At 31.8% G+C, this 17,704-nt stretch overlaps 1 protein-coding gene across 1 annotated transcript; it reads right to left on the bottom strand.

Annotated features, from left to right (window-relative positions):
- Positions 1-2,967: 2,967 nt before the first annotated feature.
- Positions 2,968-6,823, bottom strand: LOC130805829 (putative kinase-like protein TMKL1). Its single transcript, XM_057670617.1, has 2 exons — positions 6,087-6,823; positions 2,968-4,263 (listed from the first exon to the last, which is right to left on the bottom strand). The coding sequence occupies exons 1-2, from the start codon at positions 6,649-6,651 to the stop codon at positions 3,647-3,649; spliced, it is 1,182 nt and encodes a 393-aa protein (XP_057526600.1). The 5' UTR covers positions 6,652-6,823; the 3' UTR covers positions 2,968-3,646.
- Between the last annotated feature and the right edge of the window lie 10,881 nt (positions 6,824-17,704).

The raw sequence follows: 17,704 nt of genomic DNA, 5'->3' as shown, positions 1-17,704 counted from the left end.
ATCCAACTAAAAAAATCTGTAAAACTTTGCATAAGAAACCTCTTTGACAAGGGTTAGCCTTTATAAAATAATAGTAATGCGTAGCACCATTTTTTAGGGTCTTTTTGAGATAACCTTGTGTAGTTGTGTAGCTATGTTAACTGATGCGTAGTGTTTAAACACTTTATTTGAAAAGAGAGAAATGGAGGAAAAAAAGAGAAGGATTTGAAAGGAATGGAAATTTCTTGTTTGGATAACAAAAAGAGAGGAGAGTGATTTGAAGGGGAGGAATTTGGAGGAAAATATAAACAACTTTTGTTACGAGTACACTCATTTTTTTTTCTTTTTCCTTTTCTTCCCTTCTAAACAAACAAGGTGTACTCTCCCTCCTTTCCCTTTCCCTTTCCCTTCCTATTCCTTCCTTTTCTTCCCCTTTCCTTCTTTTTTTCTCTTAATTTGCTATCCAAACATAGTATAACAGATAATATCAAATTGAATTGATTGCTCTTCACCCTTTAAAAGAGGGCATCTTAAAGGTACTCCGAATAGAGCAAGTATTAAATTGGTAAAGTTTCCATCTGAATGATTTGCGTCATTGAGGGGGATTTTATGCTTGCCCCCTTTGGTGGGGGATAAAGGTCATCAAAAGGTACTAAAGTTAAAAGATACAGATACCTTATAAGATTTAGATTTACGAGATTAATTAGAAGCTAAATTTGAATCTGTATTTCTAAGATAGACATGAAATTTGAGTCTACAACATGTCAAAGCGAATCGCAACACAAATTTCTTTTTCATTTATATCCAAAGATTATAAAATGGTGGGCAGTGTCGACTGACAGACTATCATACCCGACGAAAGATTATATTGGGTTGAGCTATGAGTGGGTTGTGCCGTGACTGTACCCATGTCTACCAAGATGATTGATAACTTTCATTTTATAAGTCGTACTATTATGCATTTATAACGACCTATTTATAATGAGTCCAGTGCCATCGTATAGAGCTGGTCATTGATGATCTTAATTCACACTTTCTAGTCTCTAAGAATTTGGGATTAATTACTTAGAATAATCCTATTTTTTCATGATTTCCCTATAATAATCCCACGTATTGATTAACCATGAATAATCTCAATTTTGAAGGGTATTTTCTAAGAGTAAATCTGGTAACCCGACGACTTGCTATAACAAATTTCATTTTCTTTTAAAAAAAGAAAAATTAAATAAAATGTCGAAAAAATATTAAAAGATCTTGAAAAAAAATTCTAAATTGTTTTATTATTTAGAATTTTGTATGTAAATTTATAAAGTTTTTCTCAAATTTTACATTAATTTTTAGTTTATTTTTTTGATGAATTACCTGCTGTAGCAGGTCATCGGATTATCAAGGTTATTCTAGGAAAATATCCTTTAAAGTTGGAATTATTGTAGAAAAATCATGAAAAAATTAGATTATTCTAGGTAATTTTTGCAAAAATTTATTACATAATACTTCCTTCGTTTCAATTTACTTACAACATTTGTTTTTTAACGCAGTTTAATGCACTAATTCAATCTTTAATATCTCTAATTATGTATAATAAAAAATTATAAAAATTTGATATTAATAATCTTTGTAGTGAGACGAATCAAACAAAATTTTACTTGATTATGTTTTAACTTATAGATTAAAAACTAATTACAAATTAAGAGTGATGAATAAATAGTGTCATTTTTTATAATATTGCAACTAATATGAAACGGAGGAAGCAGTATATTATGAGAAAAAATCTTACTATCGATTACAAATTTATAGGTTGAGATAGAATTTTTTTAATTTTATCTTTGTTCATTTCAAATCAAAAAACAATAATAAAAATAAAACTCAAGAAAGTAAATGATGATTGCTGATTGCTGATTGGCAGATACCTAAGTCCTTACATACACATGCAGTCAAAAATAAAATTAATGGTAGAAACAGGACCACTTCCCAGTTACCACATTGCACTTTGTCATTTACTCATAGAAGAAAATTCGAATCATAAATCACTATAATTTGTAAATTACTATAAAAGACAAAAAACATACTAATAAAATAAGTAAAACAGAAAAAAATAAATTACAATTTTAAAATGTCAACCTATTAAATCTCTCCATATGGATGTGATTTGCCAAGTAAGCAAAATAACTATTATTAACCTAGAGTTTTCTCCATACTAGTACTATAAAGATTTTCCAAGATACATTGGAATACACAACGAAGAGTCATACACAATAAGAGGAATCAGACTCAGAGTAAAAAAGATGATTTGTGATGGGTTGTTTTTGTCACTCTGTTTGATCCTGATTTATGTTTTAATTATTATTGAATCTAAGACAGACTTTAATTCATATTTTACTGCAAGATTTTGGTGTTTTCGGTTCAGACAGAAAACCTCTGTATAATTTTAATTCCTTGTTTCTGATCTAACAAAACATCTAACTACCATCAAGTTGACTATTGCTGTATTAATGTCTAACATGAACACAAAGTCAGAAATCGATTACTACACTTCACCTACACACCATTATCTATGCTTCCAACATTACTACTACGATTTATATGCACCACATTCCAAATATAAACCTGCAAACTCGTTATATACTCTTCTATCTCTCAATCTGCTGCATTTAGATAATATAAAAGATAGAAAATTAAAAACCATAATGTAGCAAATTGAGTAGGACACAGTAGTTAATATGAGATGGGAAAGTTCTCAAATAGTCATTAGAATTTTTTCTAATATTAGACAGCTGAGTTTATAAAAAATTGCAATAAAGAATGAATTAATTTTTAACAAAAATTTTGGTTTAGTAATAGTAAAAGTGAAATTGTTACTATGTAGGTTATGACAGAAACTTAATGTTAAGACAATGATATGTTGTAACATGAAAAGTTAGATGAAAGAAGTCTATTTGGATAACCTCAATCACTTAATGAAGAATCCTATTTTGATTGATTAAAGTAAAATAAGCAAACTTTTTAAAATAAAAATGGATTTAGATAATAGATTACAACACAATTACCTGAGTTTCCATCATACAAGAAATAAATTAGTACTATTTTTAGTCCAAGTTAAAGAATCTTTTTCTAGTTCAATACAAACACATATTTGGCTATATCCACCCAAAAAAAATGAGAAGATATTGAAGAAAAAAAATCGAATTTTTGCTCGAAATATTGTAGAAGTTAACCCAAATTCCCAATTTACTATATTTTTCATAATTCCTATAGTATATCTACTTGGGATAGTAAGAACATATAGAGCCATTGAAAATTAGCATCATGATTAGCAACCTCTTGTTAAGCTTCCATTTACCCAAATCCTGTGGTAATCTTCAGACAAGATCATTCTGAGGGCCCCAATAATATCCAGCATCCCATGTTTCCCTGATCCTGGGCAATTATATAAATCTTGAATAGTCCAGCAGCTCTTTCAAGCATTCTTTGCCTTCTGACTCAAAACTTCACCTTTGTATGAAAGTGGACAGCCCATTTTAACCAAAAGTTGAACAAAAATATCCCTCCACCAATATCTTTGTTGTCTGTTTCTCCCTTCTTTTGTGACAGTTAGAGATTTTCCATAATCTGAATTCACTGCCTAAACTCATGATTGAACAATCATTTATGTACCTAACAATCAGTGTTAACTTCTTTTGGGTTGTACAATTTGTTCCTTTCCAATGTCCTCGACTTTCCTTACAACTTCACTGACCTGCGGTCTAAGAGAAGGCGATTGAGAACAGCAAGTCATAGCAAGCTGAACCAACTTCAGCGTACAATCTTCTGTTCTGTGCCTTTGCTTTCCAGTTTGATTGTACAAAATGTCGGGGTGATACATATCCTTAATTCGATGATCTAAAATTGCGCTTCTGATCACATTTGGCAAGTAGATTTCCTCTGAGTCTGAGGAGTTCACATTAACAGGTTTTCTGCCGGTTAGCAGTTCTAGTAAGACAATTCCAAGACTATATATATCAGTACTCTCGCTGGCGTCTTTGATTTTCATCAGCTCAGGAGCCTTATAGCCCTGAACTGCAGAAATCTCGAGCATTTCTTGCCCTGCAGTTGGGTTCAAGATCAGATACAGACCGTAATCTGATATATAAGGTTGAAGATCCGGACCTATTAATACATTTTTAGACTTCAGATTCCCGTGAATCATAGGCTTGTGCAATCCCGTGTGAAGATATGCCAATCCCTTCACTAATCCGAGGGCAATACTATAAATCACATCCCATTTGTGGGTATCATTGTTTCCACCTATTCATAAAAACATAATGGTCAAAATGTATGCCCTTAGTTAAAAATGCAGGCAAAAAATGACTTTATGTGACTTCAAGAGACATGGTTGACATATTCAGATGCATTTGGGACACAATATAAAGAAGGCAAAATCTGTAGACCATTTCAGCAAGTGAAATGAAATTTGGACTCGCAAACAGAATAGAATAAAGCAGAAGAGGTAAGACGTAAGATGAAGAGGAACAAGTCATTGTCTTTTTTGGTGTTTCATAAGGAGTCGCATCCTCGCAACTACCAGCCGTCCTGAGATTAATGGTTCTTTGATGAGGTATTAGCTCAAAAATTTTCAATTCCATTATAAAAAGGATAAAAGATTTCAAAGCAAGATTTAGCATTAAGTGGAAGGCCATTACAGAAAAGAGTGGAATCAAAAGAACAGGTCAAGTTGACTTAAGAAGCATGCACACAGATCATCATTATTCACAAAATCATGGACAGAAAAAAGAATATTTTACTGTAGTAGAAAAAGGGTAATTTCCTTAGAGAAAGATACCCCCTTTGACCCTATGATATTGCTACACTCTTTGTTTTGGATCTGCCTTTTGATTTTGCTTTATTTCGATTTCGGTTTTGATCTCACGTTCCCTATCCTAATCTCATTCACAAATGTAATTTCTCTTTTGCCAATTTTTGATTTGTACTCCTGCTACAAAATGATTAAGTAACAACTCCTTGCAGTAGCAAAATCAAATAGATAGTGAGAATATTGGACAGGGTAAATAAAGGCTAAAGACACCCAAGAAAGGATATATAACACCTCTAGATTAAGAATATTTCAAACTTGTTTATTATGAGATGTCAAAAGTTACCAACAAGAATCATACTTAAGTAGTAATTACCCTCAAAATTTTAAGTAACACAAATCTCATACAGAATTTTACCCAAGAAAATACAGATATTTAATATGAAAAGTCTGATTGTGACACTAGAAAAAACAGAAAAAAAAAAAAAAAAAAAAGAGTTGATGCATTGCTATCAATAAACCATCGCCATTAATGAAATGTAGCGACATATTTAGAGGATTACGACATGTAAACAAAAACATACCAGATATCCCTAAGTGGCATTGTTATTTTCAAAGTGTCATTGTTTATGGATTAATAAGTGGAAATAACCTAAAGCTTTTCCAAAGAGAACTTTTTGGACCCAAATCATACATAACACCAAATTTAGAAGCAAACTATGATAGCCATCAACTAAAGTAAGCATGGCTTGTAACCAAAAAAGATGAAAGAATATAAAAGATGATGTGATAACCATGAACCAAAGCAAACATCTTGGACTATGGTTGCCTATATTTCCAACTTCTTCCGGATTCCTTTTAGTGAGAAAATTAAGTTTTATATTCCTAGATTAAATAATCTTATTATCTACCAACTATTAAGCAGAAATTAATAATGGCATTTTCAGCAATATTTCTCGTTTGATAAAGGTTATGATCATCCGACACTCCTAGACCATGGTCATAGGGTTATGCGCGAATATATCTGGTATGATGATGATGATTTTGCAGCAATCTTCACCTCAAGAAGACTATCAAGAATATCCAATTCATGAACAAAATTGGGAAAAAATCATCATAAATTCAACCTTTTTCTGGATTTTTCCTCCAACCACAAAAATTAAGGGAAAAAACAATAATTACTGACAAAAAGTACTAAAGTTCAATAATTTCTCAACCAAACAAGAAAGTTAAGAAGAGCCCACTTCCATAACAGCATAAACAACAGACTAAGAAAAACCCAGCTCAAATTACACAAACAAATAGAGAAAGAAATTACCTTTAATAAAATCAGCAAGATTACCATGAGCAAAAAATGGATGAACCATAAGCTTTTCTCCTCTGGGACCCATATAAAAAGCTTTAAGAGAGACCAAATTAGGATGTCTAACCAACCCAATAGCATGAACAACAGGAATCACTTCTCTTAGGGTCCCACAACAAGCAGGCCTCAAAAATCTAAGCAATAAAATAGAATCTCCATTTCCATTAATATTCCTACATAAATTAGCTTTGTATAATGTACCATTGCTAGATTTCCCAATAACTTCACCGGGTGCATCTAAAATGTCAGGAATTGTCAGATCTTCTCCTCCTTGAAAACACATTAACTCCTCCTCATTATTGTTAATTATGTTCCCTAATTCTAAGTCAGCTGATTCACTTGTTGTTCTTAGGTTTTCCGTGTTTTTTCTTCTGTATAAATAGAAAAAGAATATGGAAATTATGATTGTTAGTGGGATGAGAAGAAAAAGGAATTTGAGGAGATGGGTGTTTTCCATTTTTGTTGATGGAGGAAATGAGGAGAGACAAAAAGAGTTAGTGCTTGAAGATTGAGGGGTCATGTATGTGCTAGGAGTAACACCCCGTTTTCAAGAATGGTGGGGTGAAAGAGCTTCGAGTAGGCCATAAAGGTAGAAAAGGGGTTAAGATCTAGGATTTCTTAAGCATTATGAAAGGTTGTAGGGTCACTTGCATTTTTATTTTATTTTTTTGCCTTGTTGAGGATGTATGTACAAACTATTTTAAACTTCTTTTTTGGGTGTTTTGTACATATTGCTCATTTTCTAATGCATGCATTATGGTTGTGAAAGGAGAGGTAAAAACCTCGCTCAAGGTTCACTAAATAAGGTTTAAGTGAAGGTTTATGATGTATCAATGTGTAGGAACTAAATAATGCAATATAATGATGAATGGCAAAAATAAAGTAAATAATTAAGACAAAGATTTTATGGTGGTTCACCAAATATGGGTTATATCCACCATCTAGCCTAGGATTAATATTATGTGTTTAAAGGAGAGAATACAAAACTTGAAGGAATTACAATGAAGTATAAGTGTGGGGAAAAGAGGAGCTAAAATGGGAGTAATTTACATAAGCAAAGAATGGTAGCACTTAGATGAGACTTTGGTGCCCGCTAACAAAAGCCTAGAACTAAGTATCGGAAATGTAACAGGAGCGGCAATCTCGATACATAATTAACATTTAATAATAATGTTTAATACAAGAATATTGCGGAAGTCTCAAAATGCCGAACTGTTAAAAACTTTAAATCATAAAAACTGAAATTGTTCAAAACAAAAGTAAATATTACATCTGATAAGAAATATTGTTTGCTAAAAATGGAAAAAAGCATCATCATCAAGTCATCAATAAAAATACAAAAAGTAGCTATGTTCTCGATAAATAGTAATTGTTGCGGCCTGGATCGGAACCTGAACTAAATCCTGCAAAATGCTGTCATCCATGATATAGATGACAGCCGATTGAATCGGTCAGCGCTTAACGCCGAACATAACTTTCTATCCAGCTCAAAATACGAAAATTATACGCTATATTTACAAAATATAATTTAAGTACGAACTTATAATTAATGAATATCACCGTATACTTTTACCATATTCTTTTTCTGTTCCATACTTTTAAATCATTAAGATACCATTCTTAATCCTGATAGAAGTACGTTACTACCACTTATACAATTCGGTAATCTTAACACTTAAGTAAGTTCATTTGGTTAATAGTCATAACCGTACCATGCATCATAGCATCAACACTAATCAAGTTTATCACTGTTCAACAAGCACATCAATATGACACTTGATATACGTAAGGGTTTGGTTAGGTGAGAACCGTATTCCTAAACCCTAACTGTGGTGGGAGTCATCACCCCTCCAATATAATTTATGCTCGAGCTCTACAGGATAGTTAGCTAACCCCCTGTCTTACACCGCATTTAATGTGCCGGCCAACACGAGCGCCGGGATTTTACATGCCGGTCCATGGTTCGACATTACCTTACTATCAGGTTCATTCAATCAATATTCATTTACACATGTATATCACATTTTTATTACTACAATTTGACATTGTTTTTGACTTTGATCAACTTAGGTGATAACCTCTTTTATTTAATAAAATTCTAAATCATAATGTAACATTAACCTTTATGTCTTTACTCTTTATACATTCATTATTAAATTTTATTTATAACTTTATTTTTAGTAGCTCGCTAAATTCACACTAATAACTTAATATTCTATCAATAGTCTCCAAATTAATATTTTCCACAAGTAGCTACTAAAATCTATCTCTCTTTAAATAAGTTTCCAAAATCAACATTTTCAACTTTACAATAAATAAAACTTTATTCTCTTCAAAAAAATCAAATATTCTAATTAAAATTCAAGTTAAAATTGCATCATTTGGATAAGTTTTCAAAATTCTACAAGTTCACCAAAAATCAATATTTCAAGTTTAGAAAAATAAGTAAACTTATTAAGTTTGCAAAAATCAACATTCTAATTGTAAAACAAATAAAACTTATAATTTCTCAAAAATTAATATTTCTAGTTTAAAAAAACAAGTCAAACTTAAATTTTCACAAAAGTCAATATTTCTAATTATAAAACAAGTAAAACTTGTAATTTCATAAAATCAATATATCACACATAGTTCGAGCGACAACTTTACTAAAAATACTTTTACATCATTTTACATCAAATAGTTAGCAAATAAAATATTTTGTATTAAATAGTGATTAAAAGTTACTTTTATTATGAAATCTCATGTATTCAAGAAAAACACTTCAATATTTAATAACTTATAAAAAATTTCTCTAAATTATCTTTAAATTGTTATCTTATTATTATCACAAAAATAGTTGTAATAGTTTAAAATAGTAAATCAAACTTTTTTTTAATTATATGATAATAGTCGAATGGCCTATGCGTGTTTTGGGCCCTTTTCACATAAAAAGAATGACTTAATTTAATTTATAGTACTAAATCCTAGATTTAAATAATTAACATAACCACTTACAAAAACAAAAACTTTACGCATTAACATAGAAATTTACTATAACTTTAAGGATAAACTTAAATCTCAAAATAAAGTATAATAACAATATTCTTAATATAATCATACTTAGTAAAATACATTCATAAAATAATTTACTACCTTGTAAACTAGTTTGAAGGCTAACATAAACATATTAATAAAAAATTCTAACATAAAAAAAATAATAACATTTCTAATGTAACACTTAACTCATAAACATACTAGCACTAGTTTATAACATAAATCATACTTAATATCACTAGAATATAATTTTGCACCCAACTTCCCAAACTTGTTCAAAACATACTAAAAATACTTTTAGCATACACATACTTAATATAATCTTGATCATAATTTCATTAAACTAACTTCCTACTAAAACATATCAACATATTTCATACTTTGGATATTATAAAGTAAATATAATGTAAAATTCCACAAAAAGAGTAAGGTAATAAGTTATACCATACTAACACTAAGGATTAGTACTAAGTACTAATTAGGAAAATAATAAGAAATAAGACCCTCCAAGGTAGATAATAATGCTTCAAAGATAATTAATCAAAACTCTCAAAATAATGAGGATCTTCTAAACTCCCAAAATAATTAATTCCAAACTCCAAAAATAATCCCTCCGAATCAATTTAGTTGTCTCATTTCCTTATTTGGCAAAATCATTTTAGTTGTCCCATTTCTATTTTTGTCAATCTTTTTTTACCTAAATATCCTTAGTTTACACAAGTAATTACGAATATACCCCCATATACCTTACTTAACCAACTACCCTTCACTATTTACCCTTCACTACATACCCTTTACTACTTACCCTTTTTAATGGACCCCATACCATCCTTAATAACCGTGCCCAAGCAAATGGGACATCTAAATTGGTTTGGAGGGAGTAATACATTAAGTATCCAAAGTAATAACCCAATAATGCTCCATAATGATGATGATTTAGCTAAATAAAGAGTGTTCTAAGCTCCATCTTCTTGAATTTCTTCGACTAATAATAAAGGTATTAAGGAAGTAATATTTAAATGAAGTGAAAATATAAGAAAGAATATTAGAAAGATTTAATGATGGTGGTGTAAGTGATCTCATGGCTAAGGGGGTATTTATGATAGGTTTGGACAACTTTGTAGTTTATTAGATTGTATGAAAAAGTATTTTAGGAATATTGAAGAAGGTTAACTTGTGTAAGTGATTTAGAGTGTGTAAGTGAATGTGTAAGAGTTAGAGTGTGTAAGTGAATATGTATGAGTTTGGAGCGTAGAAGAAGGTTAGCTTGTGTAAGAAAATGGGGATAACTTGTGTAAGTAATGAACATCATGAATTACTATAGAAAGGATTTTGGTTCATCAAATTTTTTTCTAGTATGTACAAGTAAATATACTTTAAAATAATGGGTAAATTTAATAATGAAAATATGTAGTTTATTTAGAAAATTTTGCTTAAACTATACTTAAAGTTAATAATAAAAATACAACTCATTTTTATATATAAAATAATATTTTTTTAAGTTTAATATTTGAAAGAAATTACAAAATCGGAAAAGGTTTAGGAATTAAAGATGGTTTGAAATGGATAACCAAAGGATTAGAGATTTGAATTGAAAATTCGAAATAATTAATCGGAAGATTATGATTAAGAATTTTGAGTCTGTTACAGAAAAAGGGAGATTAATACATAGCATATAGGTGCAGGAAACAGAAACGTAAAAAGCAACCAGCAGGTCACAAAAACAGAAGTCAGAATAGGAGCCCTTGGAGCTTGCTCGACCATGGCTCGGTGAGTGGGGGGCCGAGCACCAGTCAAACAGCATGTGCAGTGTTGCTGTTTCGTGCCTTTCCTCTTTCGTGTATGCTCTACGGTTTCCCATGCTCATATCCTTAGTTCAAGGACTGTTTTTATACACTTCATTGCTTCACATGTCAAGATTTACTACCCATAAAATCTTGTAGTAATGATTTCCATACAAAACATATCACAAACAAATGATATGTCCTCTTCTAACCTTTACTAATTAAAATGATTAATTAGCTTAATCATCTTCTTGATTACTTGGTGAACATAAGTCACTCATAATCTTAACAGGTTGGAGATGGTTCTTAAATTGTTGCATAAAATAAAAATATACCTATTTTATAGCAAAGTTATAAAATCTAAATTGATAAGAAATTTTTACGTGATAGATATGTAAAAGCTAAATTGTAATGAATTTTGAATTTATATGATGTTGAATATAATTATTGGGCTTGGGATTTGTTTGATGGAAGGAAAAGCTGTAGTTTTGGCAATGGGGTTTGTCATATAACTCATAAGTATATATTGTTGATGTTTGGAGTTGGGAGGAATTGTTGTTATGATTCATAGCATTTTAATGACTTAATTATGATTTTTTAGTGTTTGCAAAAAATATTGCTCTTTAATTAATTGTAAAAACCCAACTGATTTATTGTATTGAGGTATGGTGTTATTTTTCAACTTTGTCGTTGGCTTTGTTTACATCTAAAAATAATGTAACTTTTTTTTAAGTAGTACGTAAGCTAAAAGTGAATTAGTTTTTCAGAGTATTAGTTTATCTGATAATTTATTTTTCATACACTAAAAAAAATTGAAATATAAATTAAGAGTGATTGGTATCCAATAATCAAATAATTGTAAAAGTGAGGACCATAAATATTAAAAAAATATTAGAAAAATTAGTGAAAAAAATTATAGGGACCATAACTGTTAAAAAATATTTTTATAAAGTTAATAAGAAACATGTGAAGACCATAAAAAATATGAAAATGTTAAAATGAAGTTAATGGAATTTGTAGAGACTAAAAGCATTATTCAAATATTAAAAAATCGTGAATTTTTGGTTTTTTTACACGTGGTAGACAAACTTTTTTTCTAATACACGTGGTGACCTTGACCTTCTAATTTTTTCACGTGGTAGAAAAAAGGAAGATTTTTTTTAACTGTACGCTATTTATACTTAACGTATTAATATTTTTTTCAAAAAAAAACACCGTGATCACCTTAATTGATCACATATTTCGAAATTAAATCGAAATAAATACTTAATTTAACCAAAAATTAACATTTTATCTACTATATGATAAAATTGGAAGCTCAAAGTTACCACGTAGATTTAAAAAACATTTGTGGAAAAGCAAAAACTTAGAGTCACCACGTGAAATTTCTCAATTTATTTTTGTGAACATTTATTATGTAACATAATATAACATAAAATTTGAAAATTATCACCAAATCACCAGTTAAAATATGGAAAATTGGCTGAAATTAATCCCACCAATCACTCGTTGGTCAAAATTAATCCCCACTATCGATTATCTTTAATAATTCCAACTATTACCTTAATTTGTTCAAAACATCCCCCAGCAAACGGGCAGCAGCAGGTAAAACAGATGATTTTTTCCTTTTTTACTTTAATCCTCGAATATAATCCATCTCCTTCGTCATTCTCTATTACTGACCCTCCATACATCCTTCCTCATGTTCAAAATCAAACCCTAAGTACTCATCAATAATAGATGAAGAAGAAGATGATTAATAGATTGGAATTGTATAACGATATGCAGAAGAATAGGAAAAATAGGTGGGATTTGAATAACGATATGCAGGAGAATAGAAAAAAAGAACTAAACTAGCAATTCCAATCAAGCAGAAACCTAACTGTTTTTGATGCATTCATCAATAGAAATAAGATGAAGATTCACAGAAAATTCACAAATCGCTACATGAATACAATTACATGCCCAACACATACATTTCGTCGTCTGCAAAACACGCTGATACGAAGCTATGAAAATATATACCCTGTGCGAGTGAAAGGGAAAGCTCCGCACAATACAGGACTAAAATCATACAGCAGCATATACTGAATATTAATCGCCTGAAAATGCCTCATCGTGTATAATACAAAGTTTGCGTATTTCTCAGGATTTGGCGATATGGGTTTCGTCAGTTGTTCGCTGCTCCATAGTCATTTTTCGTTGATCGCATCAGTGTGTGTTCCGGAACATTTCGAGTTTCAGTGCTTCGGATGAGATCAGTCCTTCCTGAGTCGGGTTCGCAGCTTATCTACATCCTCTCATGAATTTTGTATTCGAGTCCTTCATCATTGGAATTGCTAGATTAATGGGGATTAATGAGGAAGAAGAAGGAGGGAATTAATAGATGAAGGAGATGGGTTATTTTTGAAGTAAAAAAAAAAAAGGAAAAAAAATCCCACCTGTTTTACCTGTTGCTGTCGGTTTGCTGGGAGGGGGATGTTTTGAACAAATTAAGATAATAGTTGAGATTAATAAAAAATAATCGATAGTGGGGATTAATTTTGGCCAACGGGTGATAATTGAGATTAATTTCAGCCAATTTTTCTTAAAATATTTATATTATGTCTATCTTTTATTTTATTTCCTGATTTATTTTAAATATATGCTTGGTTAGTTTCCTTAGTGTTATTACTTACTCTTAAGTAGTAGTGTTCAAAATATCATTGACGATCTAATATTCATCCTATATTATAATTGAACCTGATTTGATATGACTTAAAAACGAATTTACAATTAGGGGAAAACCAATATGAATACAAAACTCAATTTTAACCCGATCTGAAACACCTAATTTGTCTAAAATCAACCACTTTGCTCTTAACCAATAAAATGTAGACAAAATCACCATTATTAATGTCTGGAACCCACATTTTGAATTAGCAAGTCGCCAGTCGGTGGACATTACTTGTATAAGGTATTAATAACCCAATCCTTAAACTTTGCCACTTTTTTATTATCTCGCGACCTCTTTTTTAATAAAATTATTAAATTGCCCTTAAATTTATTTTTAATTATAAAATCAACCATTATTATTACTAAACTAAATATTTTAATAATAATTAAATTAAAATAAAAAAAAATTAAATTTTAAAACAGAAAATAATTTTTTGAAATCGGAAAATAAACCTAATCATACGTTTTATGTTGAAATTTGATACATAATCACTCTTTTGGGCGAAACTTTTGATAGGAAAATCATATTACTTCAATATTTGCGGAATTAGAATCTAGACTTCAAAATCTTTCCAATGATATATTATATGCCCAATTCCGATAACTGAGCGAGAAATGACGATCGTTTAAAGTTTGTTTGTGCTGAAATTTGATACATGTTCAATCTTTTGGCAATAATGTTTAATAGAAAAATCGTATTAATGCAAGGTTTACGGCATTAGAAAATAGACTTTAAGAGCTTTCCAAGACATATTATATGCCCAATTCTGACAATCGAGCGAGAAATGACGACCGTTTAAAGTTTGCAGCGATTTCTAACATTCAGTCGCGCGCGACTGGACCATGGTATAGTGGCATAAAACGCGCGACCGGACCGCGGCGGAGTCGCGCGTTTTACGCGACCATACCGCGGTCCGATCGCACGCAACTGAATGTTAGAAATCACTGCAAATTTTAAACGGTCGTCATTTCTCGCTCGATTGTCAGAATTGGGCATATAATATGTCGTTGGAAAGTTCTTGAAGTCTAGTTTCTAATGCCGTAAACTTTGCATTAATAAGATTTTTCTATAAAAAGTTATGCCCAAAAAGATTGAACATGTATTGAATTCAGTACAAACAAACTTTAAACGATCGTCATTTCTCGCTCGGTTATCGGAATTGGGCATCTAATATATATTTGGAAAGTTCTTGAAGTCTAGGTTCTAATGCCGCAAACATTGGAATTATATGATTAGCCTAAAGAGTGAACATTTATCAAATTTTAACACAATCATATTGATTCCGCAATCATATTGATGCTCATTTTAGTTGGTCATTGTAATTCGATTTTTAGTTTTAGTTTGTTTTAGTTCAATGAGTGTTTGGAGAGAGTTTTTAGAGAGATGTTAGAGATTGAAGGTTTGAAAAGTAATTAGGTGCAATCTTGAAAGTTCAATATATAAGGGGTGGCGATAAAATAAAAGAGCGGCGAAGTTTAATAATGCCCACCAAGACCCCACTAATTATCTTTTTCCTTGTTCCATTTTCCACCACACTCTTTGAGTTAAAGTGGAAATTGGAATAGTCTTCTCGACTGCCTATAGTTGTTTCCAGGTACTTTCAGCATGAAAATTGAGTTTGCTGAACTGACTGGTGCATTTTCTGATCTGATTCCTTCTACAGTACATACTTGTATAAAAACAAATCTTGTACACTTGGGGGTCACCAATTCACGAAGTAAAATCACCCTTTATCTTTAGCTCCTGTTCTTGCTCTGCCCTTACAAAATTTTTCTAGTTTTTACTCAAAAATGGAAGCCGGATCATTAGCACTGTCTGCTGTCCAAACTCTGTTGGCAGCGCTGCAATGTACTGATCTCAAAGATATGGCTTCAAAGTTTAATTACAAATCCCAACTTGATGATCTCCAACGCACCGTCTGCACGGTCAAGGCGGTACTTCTTGATGCTGAGAATAAGGAAGAGCTTTCTCACGAAGCACGGGTGTGGCTCCAGGAGCTTAAGGATGCTGTGTATGATGCTGATCATCTGTTCGATGAGTTGGCAACTCTGGCTCAGCAGAATAAGCTCTTAGAGGATGGCAAAAGTATCTGAAAAGGTGCGTCTCTTGCTTTCTCGTTACAACCCTTTTGGTTCTGCTCATAGTATGTCCCAAAGGGTTAAGAAGATTAGGAAAAACTTGGATGATATTGCCAAGAATCGTAGGGACTTTGGTTTTAACATTTGTTTTAACCCTGACCCTATTAGGAGGAGAAGGAAGGAAACTTGTTCTTATGTCTATGAGGCTAATGTTATTGGGAGAGAAGATGATGTGGAGAACCTTGTAGCTATCTTGTTAAATGGTAACACTGAAAGGGAAAGGACTGTTTCTTTCCTTTCCATTGTGGGAATGGGAGGTTTGGGAAAAACTGCTTTTGCACAGCTAGTTTTTAATGATCCAAGGGTCACAAGTTCATTTCCATCTTTGCGGGTGTGGACTTGTGTCTCTGACCATGAGCAGATAGAGTTGGATGAAGAAGGGATTCTTCGTAAAATATTAGCTTCAGCTACTGGATCTATTCTAGAGGCCGGATTACCTAAGGAAGAGGTGCAGAGAAGACTTGGAGAAAAACTAGCAAGTAACAAATACTTGCTTGTTTTAGACAATGCGTGGACTGAGAAGCACAATCAATGGCTTAATTTGATGGAGTTTTTGTTAGGAGGACAAAGGGGAAGTTGGATTGTGGTAACTACACGTTCACAAGAAACCGCAAGAATTGTAGGGAGTGATTCTGTGCATGAATTGCAAGGCTTGTCTAAAGAAAGTTCATGGAGACCATTTGAGAAGGTGGCATTTGAATCAGAACAACCAAACCCAGATGATGAGTTCGTTCAAATTGGGAAAAAGATTGTTGAAGGATGTGCTAGAGTCCCTATTGCTTTAAGAGTAGTTGGGACTCTTTTATTTGGTCAAGACTAAGTGTAAGTGGGAATCTGTTCAGAAGATGGGCCTAGCCAATATTAGAGAAAATCAAAATGACATTATGCCTATATTGAAGCTAACTTACCACAATGTTGACTCATCATTGAAAAGTTGCTTTAGTTTTTGTGCACTGTTTCCTAAAGATTTTGTTATTAACAAATTTGAATTGCTCAATCTTTGGATAGCACAAGGCTATGTGATTCCATTAGATGAAGGTCAAAGCATTGAAGATGCAGCAGAAGAACATTTTTCAGTTTTGTTGCGTAAATGTTTTTTCCAGGATGTATTACAAGATAAATATGGTGATCATGATCTCATGCATGATGTTGCTCAGAAGGTGGCAGGGAATGAGATTTTAATAAGCGATTGCACCATCTTGCTCTTTTGGGAAGTAGCTCTCAAGAATCCTCTTTGACTGCTATTAGCCACGTCCGATTCGTATCTTCATAATCATCAAAATTCATACGCTAACAATGTTTGTGTTGGGTGAAACAAGTTCAAGTTGTATGAAATTGTTTGATCATAATTACCATGGTTTGAGACTGCCAAGTTGGGCAACCTCTCTGCCCAATCTTGTCCATATGACAATTAGAGGTTGTGTGTTAAAAATCTGAGCAGCCTTAATCATCTAAAATATCTCCGACTTGAAAGTTTGCCTTCGTTGAAGTACGTAATTGAAGAGTGCAATACATCAATGGACGAAAATAATAAAGCAGAAACTTGACTGAATGGATTCCATGTGCAGATGACTTATCATGCTTTCCTTCTTTAAAATGTCTAATGTTGCTTGATTTGCCGAAATTGAGAAAATGGGGGAAGATCAGTTTCAGGGATGTTAAAGAAGGAAGATGATCATCCATAGCAGTCGAATTTCAATCAATGTATCTTCCTCAATTAGAGAGTCTGGAAATCCGAGTTGGTATTTAATCTGCTATGTCCCAAGGTGAAAGAGTTATCGTTGTTTGACTTCAATGAAAGATTGCAAATATCAAGTATTAATATGAAACCAAACGAAAAGAAAGGAGTAAACTTCAGCTTCCAATAATAATCCATCGAATTCGTTCTCAAAACTCTGG

This window comes from Amaranthus tricolor, chromosome 2 (genome assembly GCF_026212465.1).
Source record: "Amaranthus tricolor cultivar Red isolate AtriRed21 chromosome 2, ASM2621246v1, whole genome shotgun sequence".
Lineage (NCBI taxonomy): Eukaryota > Viridiplantae > Streptophyta > Magnoliopsida > Caryophyllales > Amaranthaceae > Amaranthus > Amaranthus tricolor.
This window is presented reverse-complemented; position numbering and strand designations above follow the sequence as displayed.